This window comes from Danio rerio, chromosome 10 (genome assembly GCF_049306965.1).
Source record: "Danio rerio strain Tuebingen ecotype United States chromosome 10, GRCz12tu, whole genome shotgun sequence".
NCBI classification, from domain to species: Eukaryota; Metazoa; Chordata; class Actinopteri; order Cypriniformes; family Danionidae; genus Danio; species Danio rerio.
This window is the reverse complement of record NC_133185.1, coordinates 47183906-47211798: the sequence shown is the minus strand read 5'-3', so window position 1 is coordinate 47211798 and position 27893 is coordinate 47183906. Positions and strand designations below refer to the sequence as shown.

At 36.0% G+C, this 27893-nt stretch overlaps 3 protein-coding genes across 4 annotated transcripts in view; 2 read left to right on the top strand and 1 right to left on the bottom strand.

The window, feature by feature from the left end:
• The window catches only part of ess2 (ess-2 splicing factor homolog), a 779665-nt gene that overhangs the window by 128917 nt on the left and 622855 nt on the right, over positions 1–27893 (top strand). The gene's annotated exons all lie outside the window — the stretch shown is intronic.
• Positions 577–12065, top strand: rhof (ras homolog family member F). Its single transcript, NM_001020642.1, is given in 5 exon segments — positions 577–887; positions 1808–1895; positions 4964–5073; positions 10227–10361; positions 11264–12065. Coding segments are annotated over 5 exon segments (630 nt in total). The 5' UTR covers positions 577–758; the 3' UTR covers positions 11432–12065.
• Positions 21600–27893, bottom strand: part of tmem120b (transmembrane protein 120B) — a 29490-nt gene continuing 23196 nt past the window's right edge. Inside the window, 4 exon segments of one of the 2 annotated variants that reach the window (NM_001045230.2) lie at positions 21600–22421; positions 24632–24700; positions 27307–27371; positions 27471–27563. In NM_001045230.2, the coding sequence (NP_001038695.2) occupies positions 22308–22421; positions 24632–24700; positions 27307–27371; positions 27471–27563 (341 nt within the window). In that variant the 3' untranslated portion in view covers positions 21600–22307. 2 annotated transcript variants of the gene reach the window in all.

Genomic DNA, 27893 nt, shown 5'->3' with positions numbered 1-27893 from the left:
CTGAAGACTGGAGTAATGAAGATGAAAATTCATCTTTAAAATTACTGGAATGAATTATTAAATTATAATCTACTTTTGAGCAGTTATTTTATACTGCAATAACATTTCACAATTTTATGATTTGTGCTGTATTTACATTTAAAAATCCTACTGACCCCAAACTTTTGACCGATGGTGTATATATAATACACAATTAATCAGATAATAGGTTGTCATTTAGTGATTCATTAAAACAAACAAAAATAAATAAAAACTAAATTAAAATGTTAAATTCTCTTATTTAAAATAACACTTGTAAACCTCTTAGTAATACAATTAAATATGTAATTGTCATTAGTTATGCAATGTAAAATAATCTATTTATATATCACTTAATCCCAAGCATCTCAAGCGGTTCAGCTCCACCCTCTGCAGACCGGCGAGAATGTGAAAAATGAAGCTTCTCAAAAAACTGTCTCGATTAGTTTAGGAAGTAAATACAAAGAACTGTAAGTGGGCGTGGTTTCACTCACAAGCCCCGCCTTATCGCGCAGACCAGACCATGTGTAGAAAGACCTCAATTACAGCCGCGCGCTCAGATCTGAAAGTATATGTGAAAACAGTCACATGGTTTAACAAGAAAAAAAAGAGCAAGAGGAGGAGGAAGTGTGGACCGGATGACAGCATGCTTACCTGCCAGACTTTATTCTCCCCAATGAGTTCACCTGACGCTTCTGAGGATTTGGGCACCTGTTGGAGAATCTGACCGGCCGGTGGACATGACACAGAACGGCACTGTAGCCGGTAATGGCACACACGCTGATGCGCTCAAAATCGTGATCGTCGGGGATGGAGGATGCGGGAAAACATCCTTACTTATGGTGTACGCCAAAGGAGACTTTCCTGAGGTGAGATTTTATTTAGATCGTCAATATTACACGTGGTAAATGTACATGAACTTTGTGTGTGTGTGGAGTACACTTAAAAAATAGCGGGTTGTTGTAAGCCAACGATGGGTCAAATATAGACAAACCCAACCGCTGGGTTAAAAAGTATCATTAAAATTGAATTAAAAAAAAAACTAACCCAACGTTGGGTTACATGAAATATCCATTATAGAGTGTAGTTTTATTCCTAAAGTCTATTTTAATCATATAGTGATTGAAGCATTATAAATAGTTTAAATTACTTAAATAAAGACCATTTATTGGCATTCATGCTTCTACAACCTTTAACATTCATTGGAAAATACGTTCTTTAAATTTATTTAAATAAAAAAAAAAAAAGATTATTCTGATTATTATTATTTTTTGGTATCCAAAAAGTTTCTCCTGTGGCTTTGAGGTGAACACATTCTTTCTGAACCTTTATTTTAAACAGGAAATTAACATTCTTATGCAAATATCAAAACATTCAATCATAAATCATGAAGACAGTTGCACTATAAAGAAATTCTAGGTCATGTCAACCCAATTTAGGGTAATATAAATAAAGAAAAACCAACTGCTGGGTTATTTTTGCAATTAAATTTACTGCACCAGATATAACCCAAGATTTGGGTTTACCCAAAAAAGAAATACACAAGAGGCACAATTTCTAATTAAATTTCCCTTCTTTTAGGACATTTCTCCACATCACTTACTTTTAATGCTATCGTTTCTTCGAATTTGAAGAGAAGGAAACATTGCAAAATGTACAACAGTTATTTACACAACATCCTCAGCAAGTTTTTCCACTCAGCAGTTTCTGCCTACGCCTTGATTTGCTTCTTGCTAAAACACACACTTTTCATGCATCATCATCATCCATTATGCTTGATGTTTACCAGAAATATGCTCCATCTGTGTTCGACAAATATGTCACCACCGTGTCATACGGAGGGAAGGACATCCAGCTGAATCTCTACGATACAGCAGGTGAGTGTTCGTCCACCCGTCTGCGACACACCTCAGTCTGCATTGTCTTCAGTGACACGCCTCATATGCCAAGTATTTTAGGCAGGAATGTTGAATGCCAAATGGGTGTGAGGCCATTAGTAATATTTTTCATAGCTGTCATGGTTGCGGGGTGTTTGATCATTAAGTGAAGATGAAGAGCATTACGAGTTCAGTTTGACACGAAGGTTTTTTCCTTACAATGATTCCTTATCAGAGCATTTGGTTGAAGTAAATAACTTGTTGAAATATTGATATGCTCAGTAGCATACACTTTAAACAATGCTGGGTTGTCAAACGTAGACAAATAATACATTGGGTTAATTTTTTAAATTCAATTTTCAGTTAAACGTTTTTTTAACCCAATGGTTGAGTTTGTACATATTTGTTTCAAAGTTGGGGTAATAGTATGTATGTGTGTGTGGAGTGTTGCTTATTGAGCCAGAATCATTTTGTGGATGTGGTGAAACATGCAAAGTCCACTATTGAATGTGTAAGAATTACATCAATAAACGTGTTGATAAATGTTGCATGTTTTATAAACTCCAATGATCTACATCCAAAAATGTTATAGCCCGTGAACCCCAAAATAACAATTCCAGTTACTCGTAACCCCTACTATCCTCGGAGGTGGCTATAAACATACAAACATTGCACACAATGACTCACACACGCCAATAGACACTATATAAACAAAAGCATATTGACAACACAAAAAGTGTCACAGTCTAACGACCATATCTTCTTTTTATAGTGCGTTCACTTTAATATTAACCTCACTTAATGAGGCAGGTGGGCACAATGTTTACAGCACAAGACTATACTTTAATTTTGGAGACCTTCACTTGGAGAACAACCTCTATGTTCAGTCGTGGCCTTTATTTTTAATGTATGAGTGCCGCAAAGGTGTCAAAGTTGAACATTGTTCTGTAAAATCAGTCTTCTGCAACTAACACTATTGCTGTGTTGTTAATTATAATCCAAGGGGTCGCAATCCAATGAAAAAAAAGCATTTGAAAGGCTGATGATTTTCTTATTTGCATGTTGTTTTTTTGTAACTATTAAATACTATTTTTAATCCCCTGTAGGTTTGGATAAAATATGGTAATTTTATTAATTTAATAATATAAATGAGATTTTTGGAAATCAACAAGCAATCCCCCTAATGTCTTGTGACCCCCCGGAAGGTCACGACCCCAACTTTGGGAGCCACTGTTCTAATCTAAACAACTCTAATCTACAGTTTAAAAAATGCTGGGTTATTTCAACACAAATTTGGGTAAATATAGAGAAATTTGGGCTATTTAATTAAAAAATGAACCCAGTGGTATGTTTTGACCATATTTGACATAAATTTGGGTTGAAATAATCCAGCATTTTTAGAATGTACTGCTTAAAAGGTTTGGAGACAAATAGAAATGAACATGTTCTTAAAGCATTGGGTTAAATATGGACAAACCCAGCTGTTGGGTTAAAATTGTATCATTTAAATTTAATTGGAAAAATTAACCCAATGTTAGTTTGTCCATATTTGACCCAAAGCTAAACATTTTAGAGTGTATTTTTATTCAATAAGGATGTTTTAAATGTGTTAAAAGATTTTTTTTTGTACTTACTATCTATTAAAGAGTCCTGAAAATATATTAATCCCCTCAATAAAAGAATAAATGCTTTATACAGTGAAATCAAATAAGCAGTTTATATGATTTCTTAAGGATCATGTATTCTCAAAATTAAAATGATCATTGCTAAATAAATTGACATTTAAATATGTTTATATATACATACACAGTTTAGAATTATTAGCCCCCGTTTATTTTTTCCCCCAATTTCTGTTTAACCGAGAGAAGATTTTTTTCAACACATTTCTAAACATAATAGTTTTAATAACTCATCTCTAATAACTGAGAGTGATGACAGTAAATAATATTCGACTAGATATTTTTTCAAGACACTTCTATACAGCTTAATGTGACATTTAAAGGCTTAACTAGGTTAATTAGGTTAACCAGGCAGGTTAGGGTAATTAGGCAAGTTATTGTAAAATGATGGTTTGCTCTGTAGACTATCGAAAAAATATATAGCTTAAAGAGGCTAATAATTTTGTAATAAGGTGTTTAAAAAATTAAAAACTGCTTTTATTCTAGTCTAAATAAAACAAGTAAGACATTCTCCAGAAGAAAAAAATATTATCAGACACAGTGTGAAAATTTCCTTGCTCTGTTAAATATCATTTTGGAGATAATAAAAACAAGAAAAACAAATTTAAAGGGGGGCTAATAATTCTGACTCCTACTGTGTGTGTGTGTGTGTGTGTGTGTGTGCGTGTGTGTGTATGTATATATATATATATATATATATATATATATATATATATATATATATATTTATATATATATATATATATATATATATATATATATATATATATATATATATATATATAATTTTTATTTTTATTATTATTTTTTTATATATATTCATTCAGTATACTGTATATATTAAAAAAATGTAAGTTTTGGTGGTCTTAGTGCTCATTAAAGACATTCAAAACTTACTGACCCAAAAATATATTTTTAGTTATTTAAAAAAAAAGTCTTGGAATACATTTTTAAGCCACATTATACTGTAAATTCAACAACTGCAGGGTATAATTGAATTATTTGGAATCATAATTATATCATATCTTATTCATCGCTGAGGCTTTTATGGCAAATTTAAGCACAAATTCTGTGAAATGCATGTTTTTTAGGAATAAACTCATCCACATCTTCCGTAATTGAGCTGTTATCAGAGCCATGCTGCTGCCCAGAACTTCTCAGCAGTAACAGGATGTTGAACACAGGATGTGGTTTTTTCTACCACATCTCATTTTTTCAACATAATACTCTGTTCATAAAATAAGAAATACAGGAAGGCGCTCGATATGGTCAGAAAGCACCTCCTCTGCATGAGTGACTTCTTGTCTAGAAGCATGGCTCTGGAAACCGTCCAAAATGGTTTCAATATAACATGTCATCTCCTTCTAACCGAAATCTGTTTATTAACAGGCCAGGAGGACTACGATCGCTTGAGGCCTCTGTCGTATCAGGACGTAAACATTGTTCTCATCTGCTACGATGTGACCAATCCAACGTCATTCGACAATGTCAAGATAAAGGTGAAATGAATACGAATATTAATAACCTTGCCATGAAAAAAAATAGCAAATCTATCTTTTGTGTGTGTGTGTAGGCTTGTATTTACCAGTACTGCACAAATACTCAAAAATGTCTCTGTCGATGCTTTCAAACAATTATCTTTGATTTACCAAGCCACACAAGTGGCAATTTCACATCCGTCACATCCATAATGAAGCTTTTTCCTCATAAATGTCCAAAAATGTTAGATAAAATAAAATCAGTCATGTTTGTTATATAGAGAGCCAACTCGTATCCTTTTGATTAGCATTATTCCTTTTGGGTTGTGCAGTTTAATTCACATAATTTCCACATGTTGTTTACTGTGAACTCGCAGACTTTGGTCACATCCATAACGCATGTTTATTTCCCTCATTTAAAGTTTAAAAAATGTTTACAGATTGACATTTCTCTTATCCCATAAATAGTGGGGTCTTAAAAGCATTGAAATAGTCTTAAATATGATAGTCTAAAATTAAGGCCTTAATAGCCTTGAATTTGGTATACAAATTCTTGGATTTCGTTACAAACGTCTTATTTTATTAATTTATTTGTGCCTTTCCTAAGGATTAAAGTTCATACAATAATAAAATTAACTATTACCATTGTAGGCTAATTAAAAAATTCATGCAGCGTAACGTTGAGTGTATATTGTGCTTCATGTCATAGCAGACAGTGTGTCGCCGTAGCTTACTATTATTTACAACGCTCAACTACTTAAAGGGCCATGACAGCCCCCACTTTCAGTTAAAGTCTACTTCAGAATTTTTTCAAAAGATGCATGATTAATGGGCGTGGAGCTCCACGAGGAGTAGGAGTGGGCGTGGCCAGCAGGGGAGAACATGAGCGAACAACTGTTGTTGTCAGTTAGCTCGCAAAATGAGACAAACCGTGAGGAGACGCATGAGTTTATAGTTTACAAAGATAAAATGCAAAGAAATGAACAGTGATTTAATGCCCTGCTACATTTGTTATTCGTAATTTCATATAAACATAACCACAATTTATATCATTAAATTGTAATAAGTGTGTTTATGTAAACCTTATAAATGAGGATTCTCCCTCAATCCCCGTATCCAGCAGACTCAGTGCAGCAGTTCTCCTGACCTGTCTATTTTAACCATTAGCCCTGCTGGTAATCTGGAGGATTTAGGCAAACACTGCAGCACAGTGATGTGTCTGAATGTGAACGAACTCCTGATAAAAGACGGCGTCCGCCATTCTTTAATTCTCGCACTGCTCTCCCGACAAAAATGCTAGCAGCACACACACAGCTTTGCTGTATGACCGGCCCTGACAAGATCGCGGGGAAAAACATGCAACAAACCCCGTGGATCATGGAAACAAACGCATATGAGCCTTCATGAACGGCTAAATACTGTGTGCCGTGGGTCCGTGTCTCACAGCTCGGGCTTGACACTGGCAGGTCTGGCAGGTCTCATGAATAATTAAGCAGCCGGCTCTTCTCATAGGATAAGAAAACTCTGCTATGAATAATAATGAGAAACCGACGCGTCATCATTGCACTTGCAGTACTGCGCTACGTCGCCGATTTTGATCCCGCCCCAAAATTCATTTTAAACACGGAAGCTGAAATTAGCTGACAAAAGCTCAAAATTATCCAGTTTTTCCCACAATTAAAGCTGACAGGTGCTAACATTGTCTTAACTGATGCTCAACACACACACATCTGTTAATATATATAAAAAAGTTCTCCAGGGTGTCCTGAACCTTTAAAAACGCAGAAGCTGTGCACAATTTCACTGCATGTGTTCTCTGGACAGTCTATTACTGACAAGTACAGCAGAAGCTCCTATTTCACTGCGATTGAGAGAATGAAAGTAAACTCAATTTCTCTCTCTCTCTCTCACTGTGGCTCATTTGACCTGCTGGCGTGACTTTTCCTCTCTTCTTGGCTGTTACAGCAATACTTCTGGATAGATGTCTGCATTCTCGCGGCTGTACGGCGGGAGTCGCGGGACCCGACTAGATTTCTTGCAGCGCGGGAAAACATTTCTGAATGTATTCTAAATTTTAATCCCGAGCGAGCAAGCCCACGCGTAATGCTCTGTGTCTATGTGTGTGTGTGTTTACACAGACAGCTTGTCACAGGTGTGTGTGTGTGTGTTTACAGACAGTCCCCCTTTTTATATAAAACTGTATATGCACCGTGATATTAAATTGAACCAAATCGATGGCATGATAATCGTAAACGAACCGAACCGTGAGACCAGTGTAGGTTCACACCTCTAATTTCTACATGAGAAGCATTGTCACCACAGCCAAAGAACATCCTATCTTACCGTGGCTCAACACCAACTCTACGGCAAACGCGTTGAGAAAAAGGCACAAGCAGAATTTGACAAGACCAAGTCTTGCAGTCAAAATTGCGGCCAAGGCAGCAGAGCTGTGAAGGCTATAGTGTTCAACACCAAGATCAAATTTATATGTTTATTAAAAATCAAATGTGTGTTACGCTGTTGCGTATAAATATAACTGACAATTTAAATCAAATGTTTTATTTAATTTAAGTAGTCACTTGTACATAATTATTTTTTAGGGTTCAAAATTTATACAGATTTTACATTTTTCCCTCATACAGTACTTCTGTTAGAATGGTTGCGAAGTTGGCATTGAATTTCATTTGAAATGATACTAAAAAGGTCTTAAAAAGCCTTGAATTTCATTTGGAGGATCCTGGGGGTCCCCTGAGTTATAGGTAGTTTTGTAAAATATAACAGATGCTCCAATTTAATGCTAACATATGCTTGCGCATTTGTGTTTTAAGTTTTTACTGCAAATGTCACATTCGTAACGCTGGAACTGCTCTTAAGTGTTCATCAGGTAAAAAGCAGCAGATAAACTTTGACCTCATCAGTAGATGATTGTACAAACGGACCACCGCTGACATGTAAACAAACTGTATTCCTACAGGGTTGATGTCACGTAAGCTTGGAGGAATGTGCCGAGCCTTGTTTAAATAAAGGGAAGGTTCATTTAGAGCCTAAAGACAGATATAGTGCACTATCAGAGCATTGAGGAAGAGCTGTGAGGAGTATTTACAGTTGAAGACAACATTATTAGCCTTCCTGTGAAATTAGTTTTAGTTTTAATAACTGATTTCTTTTATCTTTGCCATGATGACAGCACATACTATTTGACTAGATATTTTTCAAGATACTAGTATTCAGCGTAAAGTGACATTTAACAACGTTTAACTTAAAACTAGTTTAATTAGGCAAGTCTTGTATAATGATGGTTTGTTCTGTAGACAATCGAAAAAAAATATTCCTTAAGGGGGCTAATAATATTGACCCTTAAAATGGTTAATATTGGTTTTCATTCTTGCCAAAATAAAAGCAAAAAAAGACTGCAGAAGAAAAAATATTATAGGTAATACTGTGAAAACGTCCTTGCTCTGTTAAACATCATTTAGGAAATATTAAAAGATCAATAAATTCACAGGATTTCGACTTCAATTGTACATAAAAAAGTTAGAGAGAGGTCCAGATCACGGTTCTTATTTGCACTTCTTACAGGGCGAAGATCAATATTTTTAGCCCCCTTAAAGTTGCTGTGAAATCAAAATTGACAATGTTTATTTTGCTAGCACACATTGTTATTTATACTTCTCGAGTGATCAACGTGACCTCACGACATGCAGTTTTTACTTTTGCATGCTGTTTGTGTTGCTCTGCAATTACAGTTTTTAAGTTCCTCTGTATTGAGTTTCTTTGAGGGTGTTTTGTTTTTTTCTGAATGCTACTTTAATGTACAAGTAGCTAAAACTCGTCGGGAACCAGCATGTGTTCAACAACTATCACTATAAGGTAAAAACAAAACAAAAGTTTCCATCTAGAGCTACTTGACGGGACTCGACACTTGTAAACACTCACTCCATCGAGTTTGCGTGGCTCTCGGTCCTGCCCACACTCGTCACAGCTACCAAACCGACCAATCACAGAGTTTGCATTATGTTTCGTTGCGACATGTAGTTACATCTTTTGAGAGGTGCACATTAGCGTCAGCCACGGCTAGGGCTATGCAAAATATGAACAGTGTCGAGTCGTAGCTGGGCACTGCAGACTGTCGTCAACTTGTGGTGCCGGTGTGCATACCCTGATAGAAATCTATGTTTAGAATTCTAAAATCCATGGCGCTGCATGGCGCATCCGGTGTGCGACCACTTTAACAATTAGTCTGCACGTTATTCCGGTGAAAAAAGAAGTTTGTTTGGGTAATCTTTTATGAAAATCTGACCGTTTGCTTCTGCATTTGACAGTCCTTCGGTTGACATCAGAGTGATGGCTTCCATAGCAACTGTATAACAACATTCCTAACCACGCCCCTCTTACCTCTTAATGCCCAAAAAGAAAGTCTCGCCCCTTACTCAATATTCCATTTCAGTTGGAAGTACAGCAACATACTGAAATAAAAGTCTCAGCAACTCTTACGTCTTGCTGACTTATGCTGATTATTTGTCAATTTTCTACAGAACAAACCACTGTTGTTGACTTGCCTAGTTTAACTAATAAAGTCTTTAAATTGCACTTATTACTAGTATCTAGTTAAATAACCTAAATGGCTCAGTGGTTAGCACTGTCGCCTCACAGCAAGAAAGTCGCTGGTTCGAGTCCCAGCTGGGTCAGTTGGCATTTCTGTGTGGAGTTTGCATGTTCTCCCCGTGTGGACGTGGGTTTCCACCGGGTGCTCCGGTTTCCATCACAGTCTAAACACATTCGCTATAGGGGAATTGATGAACTAAATTGGTCAAAGTGTATGAGTTTGTGTGTGTTAATGCGAGAGTTTAGCAGTGTTTCCCAGTACTGGGTTGCAACTGGAAGGGCATCCACTGTGTGAAACATATGCTGGACAAAACATATGGTTCATTCCACTGTGGCGACCCCTGATAAAAAAGGGACTCAATTGAAGGAAAATTAATGAATGAATATTATGTACTGTCATCATGGCAAAGAATAAAATATTGCTATTACATTAATAAAAATGTGTTGAAATAAAATCTCTGTTGAACAACAAAATATTTGAGAAGAATAATTTAAAGAGGGATAATCATTTTGCCTTCAAATTGTATGTTTAGTTTTAGTTTGAATAATTTTTTCCTGTCTTCCTCAAGTGGTACCCAGAAGTTCGTCATTTCTGCCGTGACGCCCCTATTATACTGATAGGCTGCAAGACGGACCTGCGAAAGGACAAGGAGAAGATGAGGAGGCTCAAAGCTTTAGATCAGGCGCCCATCACCTACCTCCTGGTCAGAGTTTGCTTTTATTTATTCATTTAATAACATCACTTTTGATTGATTTAATGTATCCTTGTGACTTAATGAGCCCGCCAAAAATGTGTATACACTTACTGGCCACTTTATTAGGTACGGCTTTCTTGTAAACTTACCAGACTGGACCGCTTTTGCTTTCTGAACTGCTTTAAAGCGAGATAATTCAGCCAAAACTTTAATTTAGTCATCATTTACTTATGCTTTACTTGTTTCAAAGCTTTCTTCTGTTAAACACAGAAAAGGATATTTTGAAAAATGTTGTAAACCTGTAACCATTGACTTCCATATTATTTGTTTTTGTATTAAAGTCAATGGTTACAGGTCATCTGCTTTTCTTTAAAAAGTAAAAAAGAAACCCATAAAGGTTTAGAACCATTTGATGGAAAGTAAATAGAGAGTAAACTTTCCTTTTTGGGTGAACTGTCCCTTTAAATCCCCTTTGTTCTTGTTTTAGATACCCGAGTTGAACTTTAGTGAGTAGGTACTGCATTTAAATTGGAGTTTATAACATGATCGTTTGTAAAGTACATTATATATATTATGAATATATATATATATATATATATATATATATATATATATATATATATATATATATATATATATATATATATATATATAACCTGCATTAGTTGTGCCATGTGTGGCTAAGTTGTGCCATGTGATTGGCTAAGCTAATATTTGTGTTAATCAGTTTAACAGGTGTACCTAATAAAGTGGCCAGCAAGTTTATATATATATATATATATATATATATATATATATATATATATATATATATATATATATATATATATATATTTTTTTTTTTTTTATATATAAAAAATAGGCCTAGTGATAGAAGTATTAATTAACCAACTTGAATTTTTCTCCTCCAGGGTGAACAGACGCAAAAGGAAATGAACGCTGAGATTTACTTGGAGTGTTCGGCTAAATATAGAGAAAACGTCGAGGACATTTTCAGAGAAGCAACAAAGCGAGCGCTAGCAGCCAGAGCTAAAGCCAGACATCGCAGCAAGAAGAAGAAACACTGCACAGTTTTGTGACCTTTCCTGGAAGACATGCATACATTTTGTATATTCGAACTATGATATGTTATAAACATTCAGGAATCATCTGCAGAGCTTCCGGGAATGTTTAAGACTTCTTGAAGGAATATTTTCAAGACACTGAGTGCGTGTTTTCAATCTACCCACCTAGCAAGACATACTGTTTGACAGAGATCACCACTGTGTGCACGCGATATGTTTGTTACGATCCACTCCACGTATTTTTCTGGTGGTGTTTCCTCATTTGACTTAATGGAGTTTTATCTTCCATGTTGATCATGGAGATGAAAAAACTGCTGCTGATGTCTCAGGGATGACCAAACGCATATTAGATGGTCGTATTGTAAGTTTGGTTATAATTGGTGTGATTTATAATGCACACCGCTATTATTATGCACTTGGTGTAACATGTTTCTGCAGTATAAGTCATGCACCAAAGTATTTAACGTTAATTGTTGAGTTAAGACCTGTTAACACCATGAACTATAACTATACTGTCAACAACAAAGTTTTAAAATTTGGTATTTACGTCACTGATTAATGCCAGCAGACCATGCCAGAATATGCATCTTATTTTTGTAGTGTGTATGCTATTTGATTTGAAAGACCACATAAAATTGTATGTAACAATACATTAATATATAATTTCTGAGACAAAAACTTCAGTCATAATAATGAATGGAGTCCTTCAACTTAATTTAAGTTTTAAATGGAACTGCCCAATTTTAAAAATTAGCATATCCAGTCACACCAGAGGACATGTTCTTCAGTGACAAAATGTATTAAGTTTCTATATTGTTAGAAATAAACACATTAAAAAGAATGGCCATTTACTAAAATAGCCACTTGTAAAATTAGTCTATATACAGTTAAAGTCAGAATTATTAGCCCTCCTTTGAATTTTTTTCTCTATTTTAAATATTTCCCAAATGATGTTTAACAGAGCAAGGAAATTTTCACAGTGTGTCTAATAATATTTTTTATCCTGGAGAAAGTCTTGTTTGTTTTATTTCAGCTAGAATAAAAGCAGTTATTAATTTTCTAAACACAATTTTAAGGCTAAAATTATTAGCCCCTTTAAGATATATATTTTTCCGATAGTCTACAGAACAAATCATCGTTATACAATAACTTGCCTGATTACCCTAACCTGCCTAGTTAACCTAATTAACCTAGTTAAGCTTTTAAATGTCACATTAAGCTGTATAGAAGTGCCTTGAAGAATATCTAGCCAAATATTATTTACTGTCATCATGACAAAGATAAAATAAATCAGTTATTAGAGATGAGTTATTAAAACTATTATGTTTAGAAATGCGCTGAAGAAAATCTTCTCTCGGTTAAACACAAATTGGGAAAAAAATAAACAAGGGGGTAATAATTCTGACTTCAACTGTACGTTATTACCAATATATAGTTGTAAAACTAATACAAAGTGTTGTCTTTTGGTGTTACACCCCTATTTAGTCATGGAAATAAAATATTAATATTTTTATATACAATAAAAGGCATTATATGAAGATTTGTGTTCGTCAATGAAGATAAATCGCTCTCACGCTATTTATATTAAGAGTGTTGTTTTTTTTCTTGCTACATCCCATCATATGACATTTTTACAGTTTAGTAAAAAATAAAAGTAATATTAAAGAATTAATAGTGACATCAAACACCTTATTTCTCAAAAACACCTCAAAATCAAACTATAAATATAACTTTTTTTCTTCAAAAATGGTGTAAAGCAATCGTTTTCTTACTGCCTATTAGTCAACTACCCTCATGTAGGCTAACGTTAGCTGCTAGACGAATAACAAACAAACAAGTGCAGTGACCTGTAAAACTTTCTGCTATAAATTGCCTTCGCGATTATGATAATAAGTCAAAGATTAATGATAATTCTTACCTGTTTGCGACGTCAAGCAGTGGGAAAACTGGAAGCTAGCCTCGTTCATTCATAAATAGCATGTTCGTCACCCGTCACATTTACAACGACCTTTTTTCCAAAGAACATCAACAGCCAATCAAAATCCACACCGTTCAAAAGAGCGCGAATATTCAAAAAGTAAACTGCAGCGCGCGATTATTATGCTTACAACATTATAGTGCGTTTGGTGTGGACGCTAACGTACTTATAATTAAAATTTTTTTTGTTAATGCACCTTTGCAGTATTTTGTCAGTCTATATTATTTAACCCTTTTTAAATTTTATATACAAAATGTAGCCTACATCTGGAGAAATAAATGCTATAATTGTAGCTGCAGAACACCGCCATTTTCTTGACTTTGTGTTGCTTCCTGTTAACAGTATCATACGGATGCCAAAAAGTATTGTTTAAAATTTGTATCTGTTCCACAAGTGTTGCACAAATAAACCTTTTTATTTATATACATGATTAGATGTTTGCCTGCTGATGACAATAATGTCACCATATTTTAAGTCTGTAGCTGTTTTATAACAGCGTGTTCTTTTGACATTGAAACAGACTGCATGATGCAATTCTTGTCAGATTTTAGAAAGATGTTTCTGAAAATCTCTGCTTTCTCTGCAAAACAAAATTGGTCAATGCAAAAGTTGCTGTGGTTAGAAGAACTCCTGCACATATAGCAGGATATGACTGTGGTAACGGAAGCCTTGAAATACTGCTGCAAGTGACATCTACAAAGCTAGAAATTCAATGTTATTTTTATGTTGCAATTGCTCATGAATTTGGCATAAAACTTGAGAAGGTTTTCAAGCTTCACATCAATAAGTGTAGCTTAATTTATTTATTCTTGAAGATTATAATGCATCCTGTTTGATGATCATACATTTTGAAATGCGAGCAGCGTATTAAACTAATCTTGACATATTTACAACACACTCTGCTGAAAAATCCAGCTTAAACCAGCCTAGGATGGTTGGCTGGTTTTAGCTGGTCGACCAGCCTGGTTTTAGAGGGGTTTTTGCCATTTCCAGCCTGGTCTTAGCTGGTCAGGCTGGGAGGTGACCAGCTAAAACCAGCTTAAACCAGCTTGACCAGCCTAGCCAAAACCAGCTATGTCCAGCTTAAACCAGGCAGGTCAAGTTGGTTTTAGCTGGTAATTTTCCGGCCTGACCAGCTAAAAACATGCTGGAAATGGCCAAAACCCCTCTAAAACCAGGCTGGTCGACCAGCTAAAACCAGCCAACCAACTTAGGCTGGTTTAAGCTAGATTTTCAGCAGGACAATCATTATCATTATTAGATTATTATATATATATATGTTCATTCATGCATGCATTTCGGCATGTAAACATGGTCAAGACGATCTTCTGCAGTTCAAACCGAGCATTCGAATGGCCTCCACAGTAATCAGAGCTCAATTCAATAGAGCTCCTTTGGGATGTGGTGGAACGGGAGATTCAGATCATGGATGTGCAGCCGACAAATCTGCAGCAACTGCGTGATGCTATCATGTCAATATGGAGCAAAATCTCTCAGGAATATTTCCAGTAGCTTATTAAATCCATGCCATGAAGGATTAAGGCAGTTCTGAATGCAAAAGGGGGTCCAACCCGGTACTAGTAAGGTGTACCTAATAAAGTGGCCGGTTGGTGCATTTCAATAATTCCACGTTTTTTTATTGTCACATAAATATATCTGTTACACTAAATACCTATTTAAAACAGTAAATAAAATTAATTATAAATAATTTCATGCTACTAAACATAACCCATATTCAAACACCAGTCATAAAGTAAGAAATTGAAATGAATTAATATTACTCAGTATAGTTAAATGAATAAAAAAAGTTAATTGCAACATTAAGTTAGACACTCTATTTCTACTTTTAGAAGATTTATATGTATATTTATATGTTAAACCATATAATAATAATCAATGAACATAAATATAGCTTGATATTTGTACAGAGATGTTTTATTTAATAGGTCATGTACAAAACTATCAGTTTCTTAAACTTCAATGGCAGGACCATTTTTAAAAAACCCGCCCCCTCAGAAAATGTCAAAATGATTGACAGGCAGATAAAGATTCTGATTGGCAAAGCCATCTAGGGCGGCTTCTCCATTGATGTTCACAGAGCATGTCTGTGTTTTTGCACACGACATCTAGATCAGTGTAATGCATCAGGTAGCATTAATGTTGTATTTAAACAGTGAAACATGTTATCCATCATGTTCTGAATGATAAACAAATAAAAAAATAAGGCACACAAAAATCACCATTGATTTCTTCCACATGAATCTGCTTCACAGTCGCGCCCTCTGGTGGAGAAGGTGTAAATAACACTGATTTTCCACGCAGATGAATTGCAACAGTTTGTTTTTATTGGCTCTACAGTAACAGAAAGAGAATGCAAATCTTGCCTGTTATCGAATCGGGACTTTGGAAACCTTTTCCCTCCAAACAAAAAAAGTGCAGTAATTTTGCTCAACACAAACGCTTAAATACATTTACGCTGGGGTTTATCTGTGCAATAAAGCGTTTCCCAACATGAGAAATCCCTTTAGTTACAGCTTTCAGGTACAATTCCCGGAGGAGCTGAATTTCCAAACAACTTGCAACACTTCAAGATTAAACTAAACCATGTGAAAAAAAACTATAGTCATTTATTTTACTGCAGTAATTTATATTTTACTATAGTAATTTATATTAAATACTAGCGTTTTGAACCATACTAGTAAAGTGTATTAGACTGATTAACAGATTCAGCATATTGTAGTGTTAACTGAAAAACCGTTATAAATACTACAGTATACTTTAGTTTTGTGGTGTGTTGTAGTATGATATACCAATATGCACTCACCGGCCTCTTTATTAGGAACGCCTGTCCAACTGCTTGATAACACAAATGTCTAATCAGCCAATCACATGGCAGAACCTCAATGCAGCTAGGCATGTAGACATGGTCAAGACGATCTGCTGCTGTTCAAACTGAGCATCAGAACGATGATTTAAGTGACTTTGAACATGGCATTGTTGTTGGGGAGTATTTCAGAAACTGCTGATCTACATGGATTTTTACGCACAACCATCTCTAGGGTTTACCGTGTGGTCAAAAAAAGAGGAAATATCCAGTGAGCGGCAGTTCTGTGGCCACAAATGCCTTGTTGATGCCAGAGGTCAGAGGAGAATGGCCAGACTGGTTCCAGCTGATAGAAAGGCAACAGTAACTCAAATAAGCACTCGTTACAACCGAGGTCTGCAGAAGAGCATCTCTGAACACACAACACGTCCAACCTTGAGGCGGATGGGCTACAGCAGCAGAAGACCACACCGGGTGCCGCTCCTGTCAGCTAAGAACAGGAAACTGAGGCTACAATTCACACAGGCTCACCAAAACTGGACAATAGAAGATTGGAGAAACGTTGCCTGCTCTGATGAGTCTCCATTTCTGCTGCCACATTCAGATGGTCGGGTCAGAATTTGGAGTCAACAACATGAAAGCATGGATCCATCCTGCCTTGTATGCACGGTTCAGGCTGCTGGTGGTGGTGTGATGGTGTGGGGGATATTTCCTTGGCACACTTTGGGCCCATTAGTACTAACTGAGCATCGTTTAGACACCACAGCCTACCCAAGTAATTGTGACCACAGTGTACCAGCGCATGTTATCCTGTCATAAAGCGTGAATAATCTCAGACTGGTTTCTTGAACATGACAATGAGTTCACTGTACACAAATGGCCTCCACAGTCACCAGATCTCAATGCAATATAGCCCCTTTGGGATGAGGTGAAATGGAACATTTGCATCATGGATAAAGCCAACAAATCTGCCGCAACTGTGTGATGCCATCATGTAAATATGGAGCAAAATCTCTGAGGAATATTTCCATTACCTTGCTAAATCTATGCCACGAAGAATTAAGGCTAAAGGGGGTCCAACCTTGTACTAGTAAGGTGTACCTAATAAAGTGGCCGGTAAGTGTAGTTGTAGAAAACTATTTTTGTTTATATTACTGTGGTTGTTGTGTTACCATAGCAACTACAGAACTTCCACAACAGATTTAAATTCAAATGCAGCCGTTTTGGCACGAGACTTTCAGTCTCATTCACTCCCATGATGATTTTTAGACGTTAACACAGCTCATTATACAGCTTGAAGTTGCAAACTGATATTTTCTTATGATATTATTCTTCTTTATATGTATATTTATGAACACACCTAGAGCGAGTAGTTTGACCGGTTTTCTGCTGTTTATTATTCCTACTCATTTCTCCCCTAGGCAACACAAGTAAACTACCTCAAAAATGAGCGCACTTCCAATCAATACTCAAGTATGGTTCAAAAACAATACAGCATTTACTATAACTTGCTATAGTATTTCTTCATGTGGGAGGTGTAAAAGGAGAGCTTAAGGCAAATAAATCAGCCAGCATACAACCTTTGCCTTTGTAAAATTGCATGGAAAGAAGGTCTTGTCAGCAAAAAAACTCCCTGATGGAAAATGAGCAACACAGAAACACACACCGGTTCATATATGTCATCTTAAAACAGCTTTCATTAACATAATGCAGGTTAGCATTTCAGCTGTTACTCGCATTTAAAGAGCCTCTATTATGGGTTTTTGAAAATGACCTTCCATGCAGAGTGTAAACAGCTCGAAGGGAATGAAAACATCCAGCTGAGGGTTAAATCTATTGATTCTTCAAGGAAAGAGTCAACTGAATGATTCATTTTGTGTCCGGATCTTTTGCTTGCCTGTATCAACATTATTAGGCAACATTGTCAAATATGAAGTGCCGGATCTGGTAAAACGTGAACGTGCCTTTCCCTTCAAACACTAGCAGAGTCCAGGTGTGTGTAGGACTGATCATGACTAAAGATGAGTGAACATTAATGAGTGAACATTTTGCTGATTAATGCAATAATCTACCCTGCAACGGAGGATTCGTCGGCCATTTGTTAAAGAAAGGATCAGAAAACACTATTGATGTATGGAACTTTGTCAGAGCTTAACAAGAGCTTTATCAGTACACAGGTCATGGACCGGTACATTAATCCATTTCACAAGTGTAAGGGTGCTTTCACATCTGTAGTTCGGTTCATTTGGTCCAGATCAAGAGCAACAAATGATACATTGTTGCATTTTCTGCCGTCTTTGGGTCGTTTTCACACCACACTCATTGCTTTGGTCCGAACCATTTGAAAAGAACCAAAATGCAGTCATGTGACAAGATCCACATCACTCATTGGCCAGATGTTCACGTGCGGGAAAGTGCCAATGGAACTCCCGCAAGTAAACAAACCGGCAGACACAAAATGTTGCTTTTGACTATCGAGGGTCGACTGCGCTGGCTGATTGTATCCCTGCTCATAGTATACTATATAGATTGTATACATCACTTCAGACAGACTACTTTTCGAAAATAAAGCGCAGTTTCAATGTTTTAAGGCAAACGGCGATGGCGCATTGCAGGTCACTTCAGGAGGCGTGAATTACTTTAGCTAAACTGCGACATGGTCGTCTTCCAGAAATATTACCAACGATCCATCAGCTAATGTTTTTCCCTCTCTCCTTCCCTGTTAGTAAAGTGCTGTCAGCAAATGTTTTTCCTTCACATCCCATAATGCACAGTGCATTGGCCTACGGCAGCTGGATCAGTCCGAAAAGGCGCAGTACCTTTTGCAGTTCAGTCTGTTTTAGTTCAGATCATATTCGCACCACAACAAACCGCTCCAGTGTTCATTTGAAAGCGTCCCCTCTTCAAGGAGGTCTCGGTTTGCTCTTTTGGTCCGCTTTTGTGCGTACTTGAGTACGACTGCTACATTCACACCTGCCCAAACGAACTGTAGTGCGATTCAACCAAACCAAATAAGGCAGGTATGAAAGCCCCCAAGTAGGTGCAATTAAAATGGTTGCAAAGTTCATTCATTTATTCATTTTCATCTGCTTTTCCAGGGCCGGGTTGCGGGGGCAGCAGTCTTAGGAGAGAACTTCAGACTTCTCTCTCCTTAGACACTTCCTTCAGGTCCCCCAGGGGGATCCCGAGGCATTCTCAGGCCAGCCGAGAGACATAATCCCCTCGGCGTGTCCTGGGTCTTCCCCAAGGTCTCCTCCCGGTGGGACATCCTGGAACACATCCCTAGGTAGGCGTACAGGAGACATCCGAAACAGATGCTCGAGCCACCTCAGCTGACTTCTCTCGATGTGGAGGAGCAGCGGCTCTACTCCGAGCTCCTCTCGGGTGACAGAGCTCCTCACCCTATCTAAAAGGGTGCGCCCTGCCACCCTGCATAGGAAGCTCATTTCGGCTGCTTGTATCCGAGATCTTGTCCTTTAGGTCATGACCCAAAGCTCATGAGCATAGGTGAGAGTAGGAACGTAGATTGACCTGTAAATCGAGAGCCTTGCCTTTCGGCTCAGCTCCTTCTCTATCACAACAGACCGGTACATCGACCACATTAATGCTGCCACAGCACCAATCCACCTGTCAATCTCACGTTCCATCCCTCCTGAACAAAACACCAAGATACTTTGACTCCTCCACCTGGGGTAAGGACTTTCCTCCAATTTGGAGAAGGCAAACCACCTTGCAAAGTAAAGTGGAAGCTTGCACAGTATGTATTTAATTCAGGGCCGAGCACTAAAACGGTGCAAAGACCCTATTGGAATGGCTTCTTTATTATTATTATTCCGTTCCGGAATGAATTGCGATTTTGAGGGTCTAAACATGCCCGAAAACTCATAAAAACTTTGCACACGCGCCAGAAGTGGCGAAAATGTACATTTGATAAATATTTCGGAAGTGGGCGTGGCAAAATGACTCGACAGCGCCACCTATAAAATTTTACAAAGTGCCCCACGAACTACGATTCATGCACAAGTATGAAAATTGGCACATACCTCAAACATGCCAATTCCTACAAAAAAGTCTCTTTGAGCGAAATCTCAAACCTAATAGGAAATGCGATATTTTTAACTTCCAGCGCCGAAAAAGTGTTTTTCCCATTTCCAGGCGTTGTATTTTAACGAACTAATTTCCATTTAGATTTATAGCGCCACCTGCTGGCAACAGGAAATGTCATGTTTTACAAAGTAGCAAACTCCTCCTACAAATCTTATCGTATCAGCACCAAATTTGTGTGGTGTTATCTGGAAGTTCTGGCGATGATATATTGTGAAGATCTAGAGTTTTCGCCAAAGGGCGTGTCCGCGGCGGCCTGACAAACCTCAGTGTTTCGCCATGGAACAGGAAGTACTTATAACTCAACCACACAATGTCTGATCTGCCTGAAACTTCCCATGATTAATAAAAGTCCTCTCCTGGAGACATCTACATGCCAATATTGAGTCAAAGTCATAGCGCCACCTGCTGACAAAAGTACGTTTGGCTTATAACTCAACCACACAATGTCTGACCTGCCTGAAAATTCACATGTTCAATAAGATTCCCCCCCTGGAGACATCTACATGCCAATATTAAGTCAGTCATAGCGCCACCTGCTGACAGAAGTACGTTTGGTATAAATCTGCAATTTTCTCAGATTTTTTAAATATATGAGCTTTAATTATTATTGTTCGCTGTTCTCTGTCACTGCGCTGGTGAGCCCGGGTGCGAGGTCCCTTTCATTGCTGCTTGCAGCTTTAATTGTGTTTTGTAATTGCTGCACGCAGCTTCTACTGTATCTGGTACACTTTTTATATTCTCATATCATGTTTGAAGCCATGTTTAGACGCGTGCCGCTTTGTTTACAAATTTAAATGCGTTCGTGAGCTCGCGATCCTCTGTCATTTGTCATTGCTCTGGCCACCATCAGCTGTTCCTACACACGTGCAGCAGTCAAGTTTCAAAATAGCTTTTCCGCTGTATGGATTAATACAGAATGTGTGTCGTTGTGAGTACTCTGAGTTATGGTTAAGAATAGAGCAATATGCTGGTGTTTAGCTGCATTGCTTTAATGCACTCCTGCATTGGGCTCACGCATACGCACTGCACTCCGACTACTTCAACAATGCTGATAAGCCGTAATGAGCGTTCGTCTCTGCCTTGCGCTGAACACAGTCGACCAATAGCAACAGACTGGGTCATCGTACCAATCAGTGCAGATTGACCATGCTAAGCAGGGGTTTGAGAACAAATGAATCGCTGAACAGTTTATATGGGAGTCGTTGGGATGATTAGGTAAAAATAAATGCATATAATGAGACAATGAAAGTGTTTTTTGACCTTGCATGCATATCAGCTTGCTGTTGGAGGCCCCCAAAACTAAAATATGACCTTTTATAATGCATAATAGGGGCTCTTTAAAATAAAGTCACACGTTTATGCCTTCAAACACAAAAGGTGGACAATTACCAGAGGCGTGATTTTGACTCAAACATACTACGAAAGTGTTACTTTATTGCCATTGTTAAAAACATAAATCCCCACGTTCATCATGTGACCTAAATTCAAGAAGTTAGCCTTGCTGAAACAGTACTAACAAGCCACGACGTGCAAAACACACCCTTCCCTTCAAGTGGCATTAAGTATCAATGCTTTCCCACATATATGTAACGTCTGCTGCAGCTGAAATGCGAGTGTTTTTAATTAACAGCTTTATTATGAACGCTAACGAATCCCTTTGAGAGTGCGCACTTCTACAGCCTTCCTGCTGCATTGCATAAAGTATAAAAGTGGCTTTTTTTGTAAACATATCCATGCACAGGAACGAAACAATCCTCACACATTGGGTATACAGTGTCTGAAGTTTGTCAGTGGGTTTCTGAGCCCAAACGTTGCTTGAGATGATGTGAAAAAGAGCAAAAACAACACAGCAGAACGCAGGGCGACGTGACACGGAAACTTGATTCTCCTAACGAGTTGGAGGAGACGTCAACATCTCCCTCAAACCGCTGGAGGGACGAAAGAGTTTTGTGCGCTTTTGAGTATCAGTCTGACGCAGAGACTCAGTTGTTTTTCACCTTGTCTTTGTTCTTCAGGAGCTTCTGATGAACCACTTTCAGAGTCGTGAGGAAATTTCCCAGGAACAGCACGAGAAACGTCAAGGCCAACATGAAGACCTGCAGGGCACAAGCATTCCAGAGCATTTTTTTTTTTAGCCGAGCAAACTTTATTATTCAATAATTAATGACTGAATTATTAGAAGTAAAATCAGTGCTGGACAAAGCTTCATCACATACAAAAAGTTGGTTTTGACATTATATTTACATGTATTATATACATTTACTTTGTATAAAAAATAAATAAGTCAATAAATAAATGAATGTATTATGTGCACATGATACACACAAACCCATAGAAACAAAACTAATCAAATATTAAATTTATTCAAAACTATTACATTTATATATATTATTTGTATCATATACATGTACATATGCAAAATGTTTTATGTGTAAATATAAATAAACATTGCATATAAAATATGCATGTGTGTATTCATATAGCTTATATATATAATAAATATACAAAGTACATACATATGTACAAACAAACTTTTATTTCGGACACAATAAATTGTTTGCCCAGCACTAATAGTTGTAAGTTTACCAAAACTATATTCTTTTTATTTTCTTATAACTTTATAGTTAAAAAAATGTACACATTTTAAAGTAAATGTAATTTTAAAATGAATATATACTTGAATGTTATATATATAATAACTATTAACTAACTACTAATGAAGCATAGTAGCTTTAAGATGATATTTATAATACTCAAACTAATAATGATAATAAAATTAATGATTTTTAATAATATCACACAATGATGATGACAAATTAAGAATGCTAATAATAATACTTCCTAAAACTAATAATAAATAATCTTTAATAATTATACCAACCTAATAATTATTTAAAAATATTGACAAAGCATAGCAACTTTATGATAATGATACTACTACTACTACTATTAATACATTCTAAAAGTAATAATAATAAAGCATAGTACCTTTATACTACTGCTATTGTACTATTATAATATACTATAATATTACTTTAAAACTATTTATAATACTTACTAAACTAATAATGATAATAAAAATATTAATTATTGATAATGCTACCTTTATGATGATGATGATAATGCTAATAATAATACTAACTTAAACTAATGATAAATGACAATTTTATGATGATTTTCTTTAGTAAAACTAATGATAAAGCAGAGTAACTTCATAATAATGATGATACTACTACTAATACTAATACTAATAATAATACATAATACAGCATAGTAGCTTTACAAATATATTTTTAATACTTACTAAACTAATATTGAAAGAAAAAATATAAATTATTATTGATAATATTACCTTTATGATGATGATGATAATAAATCATAATATTATTTACTAAAACTAATAATGAATGACAATAGTTTTATGATTATGAAACAAATAATTAGTAAAACTAATGATAAAGCAGAGTAATGTTATGATAATATTGATACTACTACTAGTAATAATAATAATAATAAGGTATTTTAAAAAATAATAATAATAAAGCATAGTAGCTTTATGATGATATTTTAAATACTTACTAAACTAATAATGATAATAAAAATATTAATTATCATTGATACTATTACCTTATGAGGATGATGATAAATAGTAATAATACTTACCACAATTAATAATAAATGACAATAGTTTTATGATTATGAAACAAATATTTTGTAAAACTAATGATAAAGCAACGTAGCGTTATGATAATAATGACACTACTACTAACAATAATAATAATGTTTTCTAAAAATAATACTAATAAAGCATAGTAGCTTTATGATGATATTTTTAATACTTAATATATTAATAATGCTAATAAAATATTAATTATTATTGATAATACTAATACCTTTATGATGATCATGATAAATAATAATAATACTTACTGAAACTAATAATGAATGACAATATTTGACACAAAAAACTAGTAAAACTATTGAAAAAGCATTTTAAGTAACTTTATGATAATGATATTATTAATACTACTAATACTACTACTACTACTAATAATAATAATAATACACAACAAAATAAAAATAAGGCACAAGAGCTTGATATGATTATATCAATAAAACATAATAATAACAAGTAATTAAGAACATTAATTGGACAATAGAAATTAAAATTATAACCAGTTCAATAAGTTAATACAGATATAATAAAAGCGAGAGTAACTTTCCTGTTCAAAGTTGTGAATTGGGGGATTATATTGAGGTGTACATTGTATTTTGAGCAATAGCAATGATGTTTGTCAGCTTTTACCTGCCACTCCTTGCAGTCGTCAAGAGCAGACAGTCTGAAAAGAGTCACAGCATTGTAGAGCTGCCAAAACTGAGCACAGGACAGAAAAACAGATTTAATTCATCAAATACAGTAATATTCTCAAATATAATTACAATTAAAGGAACTCTCCACCTTTTTTTGAAAGCGTCTCATTTTACAAATCTCCTAAAGTTAAACTATTGACTTGAACCACTTTTGAATCCATTCAGCTGAATTCCTGTCCTGGCTGGGTCACTTTTAGCTTAGCTTAGCATAATGAATTGAACTGGATTAGACCGTTAGCATTTCATTAAAAAAAAAAAAAAAATAATTGATTATACTTAAAGCTTGAGTCTTCTGTAGTTCCATTGTATTTTAAAAAAAAAAGGTGGACTGTTCCTTTAAGAGAGGCGCAAGAGTGGTTTTGAGGCTTTGTGCTACGCTGTTTAAATAGCAAATGCATTTGTGCGCCCATAGGCGTTCTGATCTAAAAAGGAAGGCGTTCTGAGGCGGGCCGCTGGCGCGTTGCTATTTTGAGAAACTATAATAGATTTTTCATTAGACCAAAACAAACCCGGTCTAAACTCCAGCGCAGAGTTGCGCCTCGCTTACACACTGCTTAATACACACAAGAGAGCAATAGGCAAATATCTTTACATATGAAAACATTTAAATATTAAGGATATATATAGGATATAATAAGAATAGATATAGAATATAAATATAAAGGATTAAAATATTACAAAACATATTATTTTCTAGCCTACATAAATATGAAAAATCACTGCTTTTATGTCTTCTTCATCTCGGGAGGCTTTTTCAGTTCATTCATAACAATTTGCTTTTGTATAATGTTATTATTATCAGCAGTATTATTTATTATATCCATATTTATATTTGTTTTATTAAAAACAAGCTTAGATTTGTCCACCTGTCAGGTTTTAGACCATATGGGGCACAGCATGTGTTTTAGGATATAACTCAGGTTTTTGAGCACATTTTGCTATTATTGTTAATTTATGCGTTTGCTGGAAATTAGAACTGACAAACAAAAGTATTTTTTTATAGACTAATTGATGTCTGTGCGTAAAGGTTTCCCTATCCAAGAGCGAAAGTGAAAGTAGATCCATTATCTCTCATTCTCACACAGTAGATGCTCTGTTTAACAGTTTTCTGTAAAAAACTGTCAACTGTTAACTGTTTGCTTGTGAAATGCTCAGTTTTTCCACTTAGACTTACTTTGCGTCCTGTAAATAGCGAATGCGCTCTTGGCGCGACGCAGCTGGCTCTTAAAGGGAATGGGAGATGAGACTCTAATTGGTTTATTCTCAAAACACACCTATAACTCATTAAGAAATAATAAACTCAACCCTTTTAGAACTTGCGCCTTGGCTCAAGGCAGATTTCCCGTCCTTAAATTAGCAAAAACGCGTCCTGACACGCCCTGAAAGCATTTGCGCCCTGCGTTTTGCGCTTTGCGCATGGACCGTCAAAATAGAGCCCTTAGTGTTCAACAGATAAAAAAAATAAACTTGGAAACGTTTAGAACCACTTTCGCGGTATGTAAACGCAAATAAAAGTAAATTATAAGGTAACTGTCATTTTTGGGTGAACTGTCCCTTTAAATAGTAATTTATTGTCAAATCTGTCAAATAATCTGTCAAAACTGCTTAACATTCTTCAAAATATCTTCTTTTGTGTTTAACAGAAGTAACACATAAAAGTTGAAAAAAAAAAAAAAAAAACACTTTTATGGTCTTGTCGTGGATCCCAGTTGTAAGATAAACAAATAATAACAACTTGACTTCTAGTTGATCAATTGGAAAAGTGGCAGAAGGTGGATTTTTCCCATGAATCATCTGTTGAACTGCATCCCACTCATCACAAATACTGCAGAAGACCTACTGCAGCCAACATGTACCCAAGATTCACGCAGAAATCAGTCAAGTTTGGTGAAGGAAAAATCATGGTTTGGCAGATTCTCCAGCAGGATAGCGCTCCTTCTCATACTGCAGCCTCCACATTAAAGTTCCTGAAAGCAAAGAAGGTCAAGGGGCTCCAGGATTGGCCAGCCCAGTCACCAGACATGAACATTATTGAGCATGTCTGGGGTAAGATGAAGGAGGAGGCATTGAAGATGAACCCAAAGAGTCTTGATGAACTCTGGGAGTCCTGCAGGAACGATTTCTTTGCCGTTCCAGATGACTTTATTAATCAGTGATTTGAGTCATGTCAGAGATGTATGGATGCAGTCCTCCAAGCTCATGATGGAGTCAGACACAATATTCATTCTGTCTCCACTGCAGCAGGACTTTATATTCAAGACTCGACATTATTTCTGTTCAGTGATGAGACTTTTGTCTAAGCAGAGTCAGACCTTACTGTCCTAATTAAATCATGCAAAATCAAGGCATTATCATATTTTATTTGGGTCAAATAAGTGTAATCTAGAGGCCTTTGCCTTTCATATAAGCCACTTCTTATATCAAATAATCAACTAGAAGTCAAGTTATTATTCGCTGCTCCTAAAACTTGAATAGGCGACAAGACTTTTGTCAGGTGGTGTACATGCTGAGGAAATCATATTTTTTTTCTGTGTACTGTCCCTTTAAGATGCATAAGAATGAAGATTTTTACAAGGAAAAGATGCACGGGAAATGAAAGGCGACACTCACATGGCCAAAGAATAGAAAAGGTAGGAGGAAAGTGAGGCCTCTCCACATCCAGGACTGAAACCCCTCTGAAATAGGGCGAGAGAGAAACACGAGAAGTCAAGCTGGGCTCTGACATCACACAGATCAACATTTCTCCCATGATTCAACTCTGTCCGGACTCTCACCCACTGTCAGGTCCAGCTGGTTTCTTTCCCCCAGAGCCCGTAACCGATATAAGCAGCCGCTCTGATAATAATACTGAAGAAACTGCACACAACCTGCCACAGAGACAACATCTCGCACATTCAAGCATGACAATATGGAAATGTTGAATTGTATTAACCTAGATAAGCCTTTAAATGTCACTTTAAGCTGAATACTAGTATCTTGAAAAACATCTAGTCAAATATTATGTGCTGTCATCATGGCAAAGATAAAATAAATCGGTTATTAAAAATGAGTTATTAAAGCTATTATGTATACAAATGTGTTGAACAAATCTTCTCTCCATTTTATGCAGCTTTATTCAATTTATTATTGCTGTTATTTAGGTTGAATGTACTTTTTTAACATCACAAAATAGGAAATAAGAGCAAAATAGACTTAAA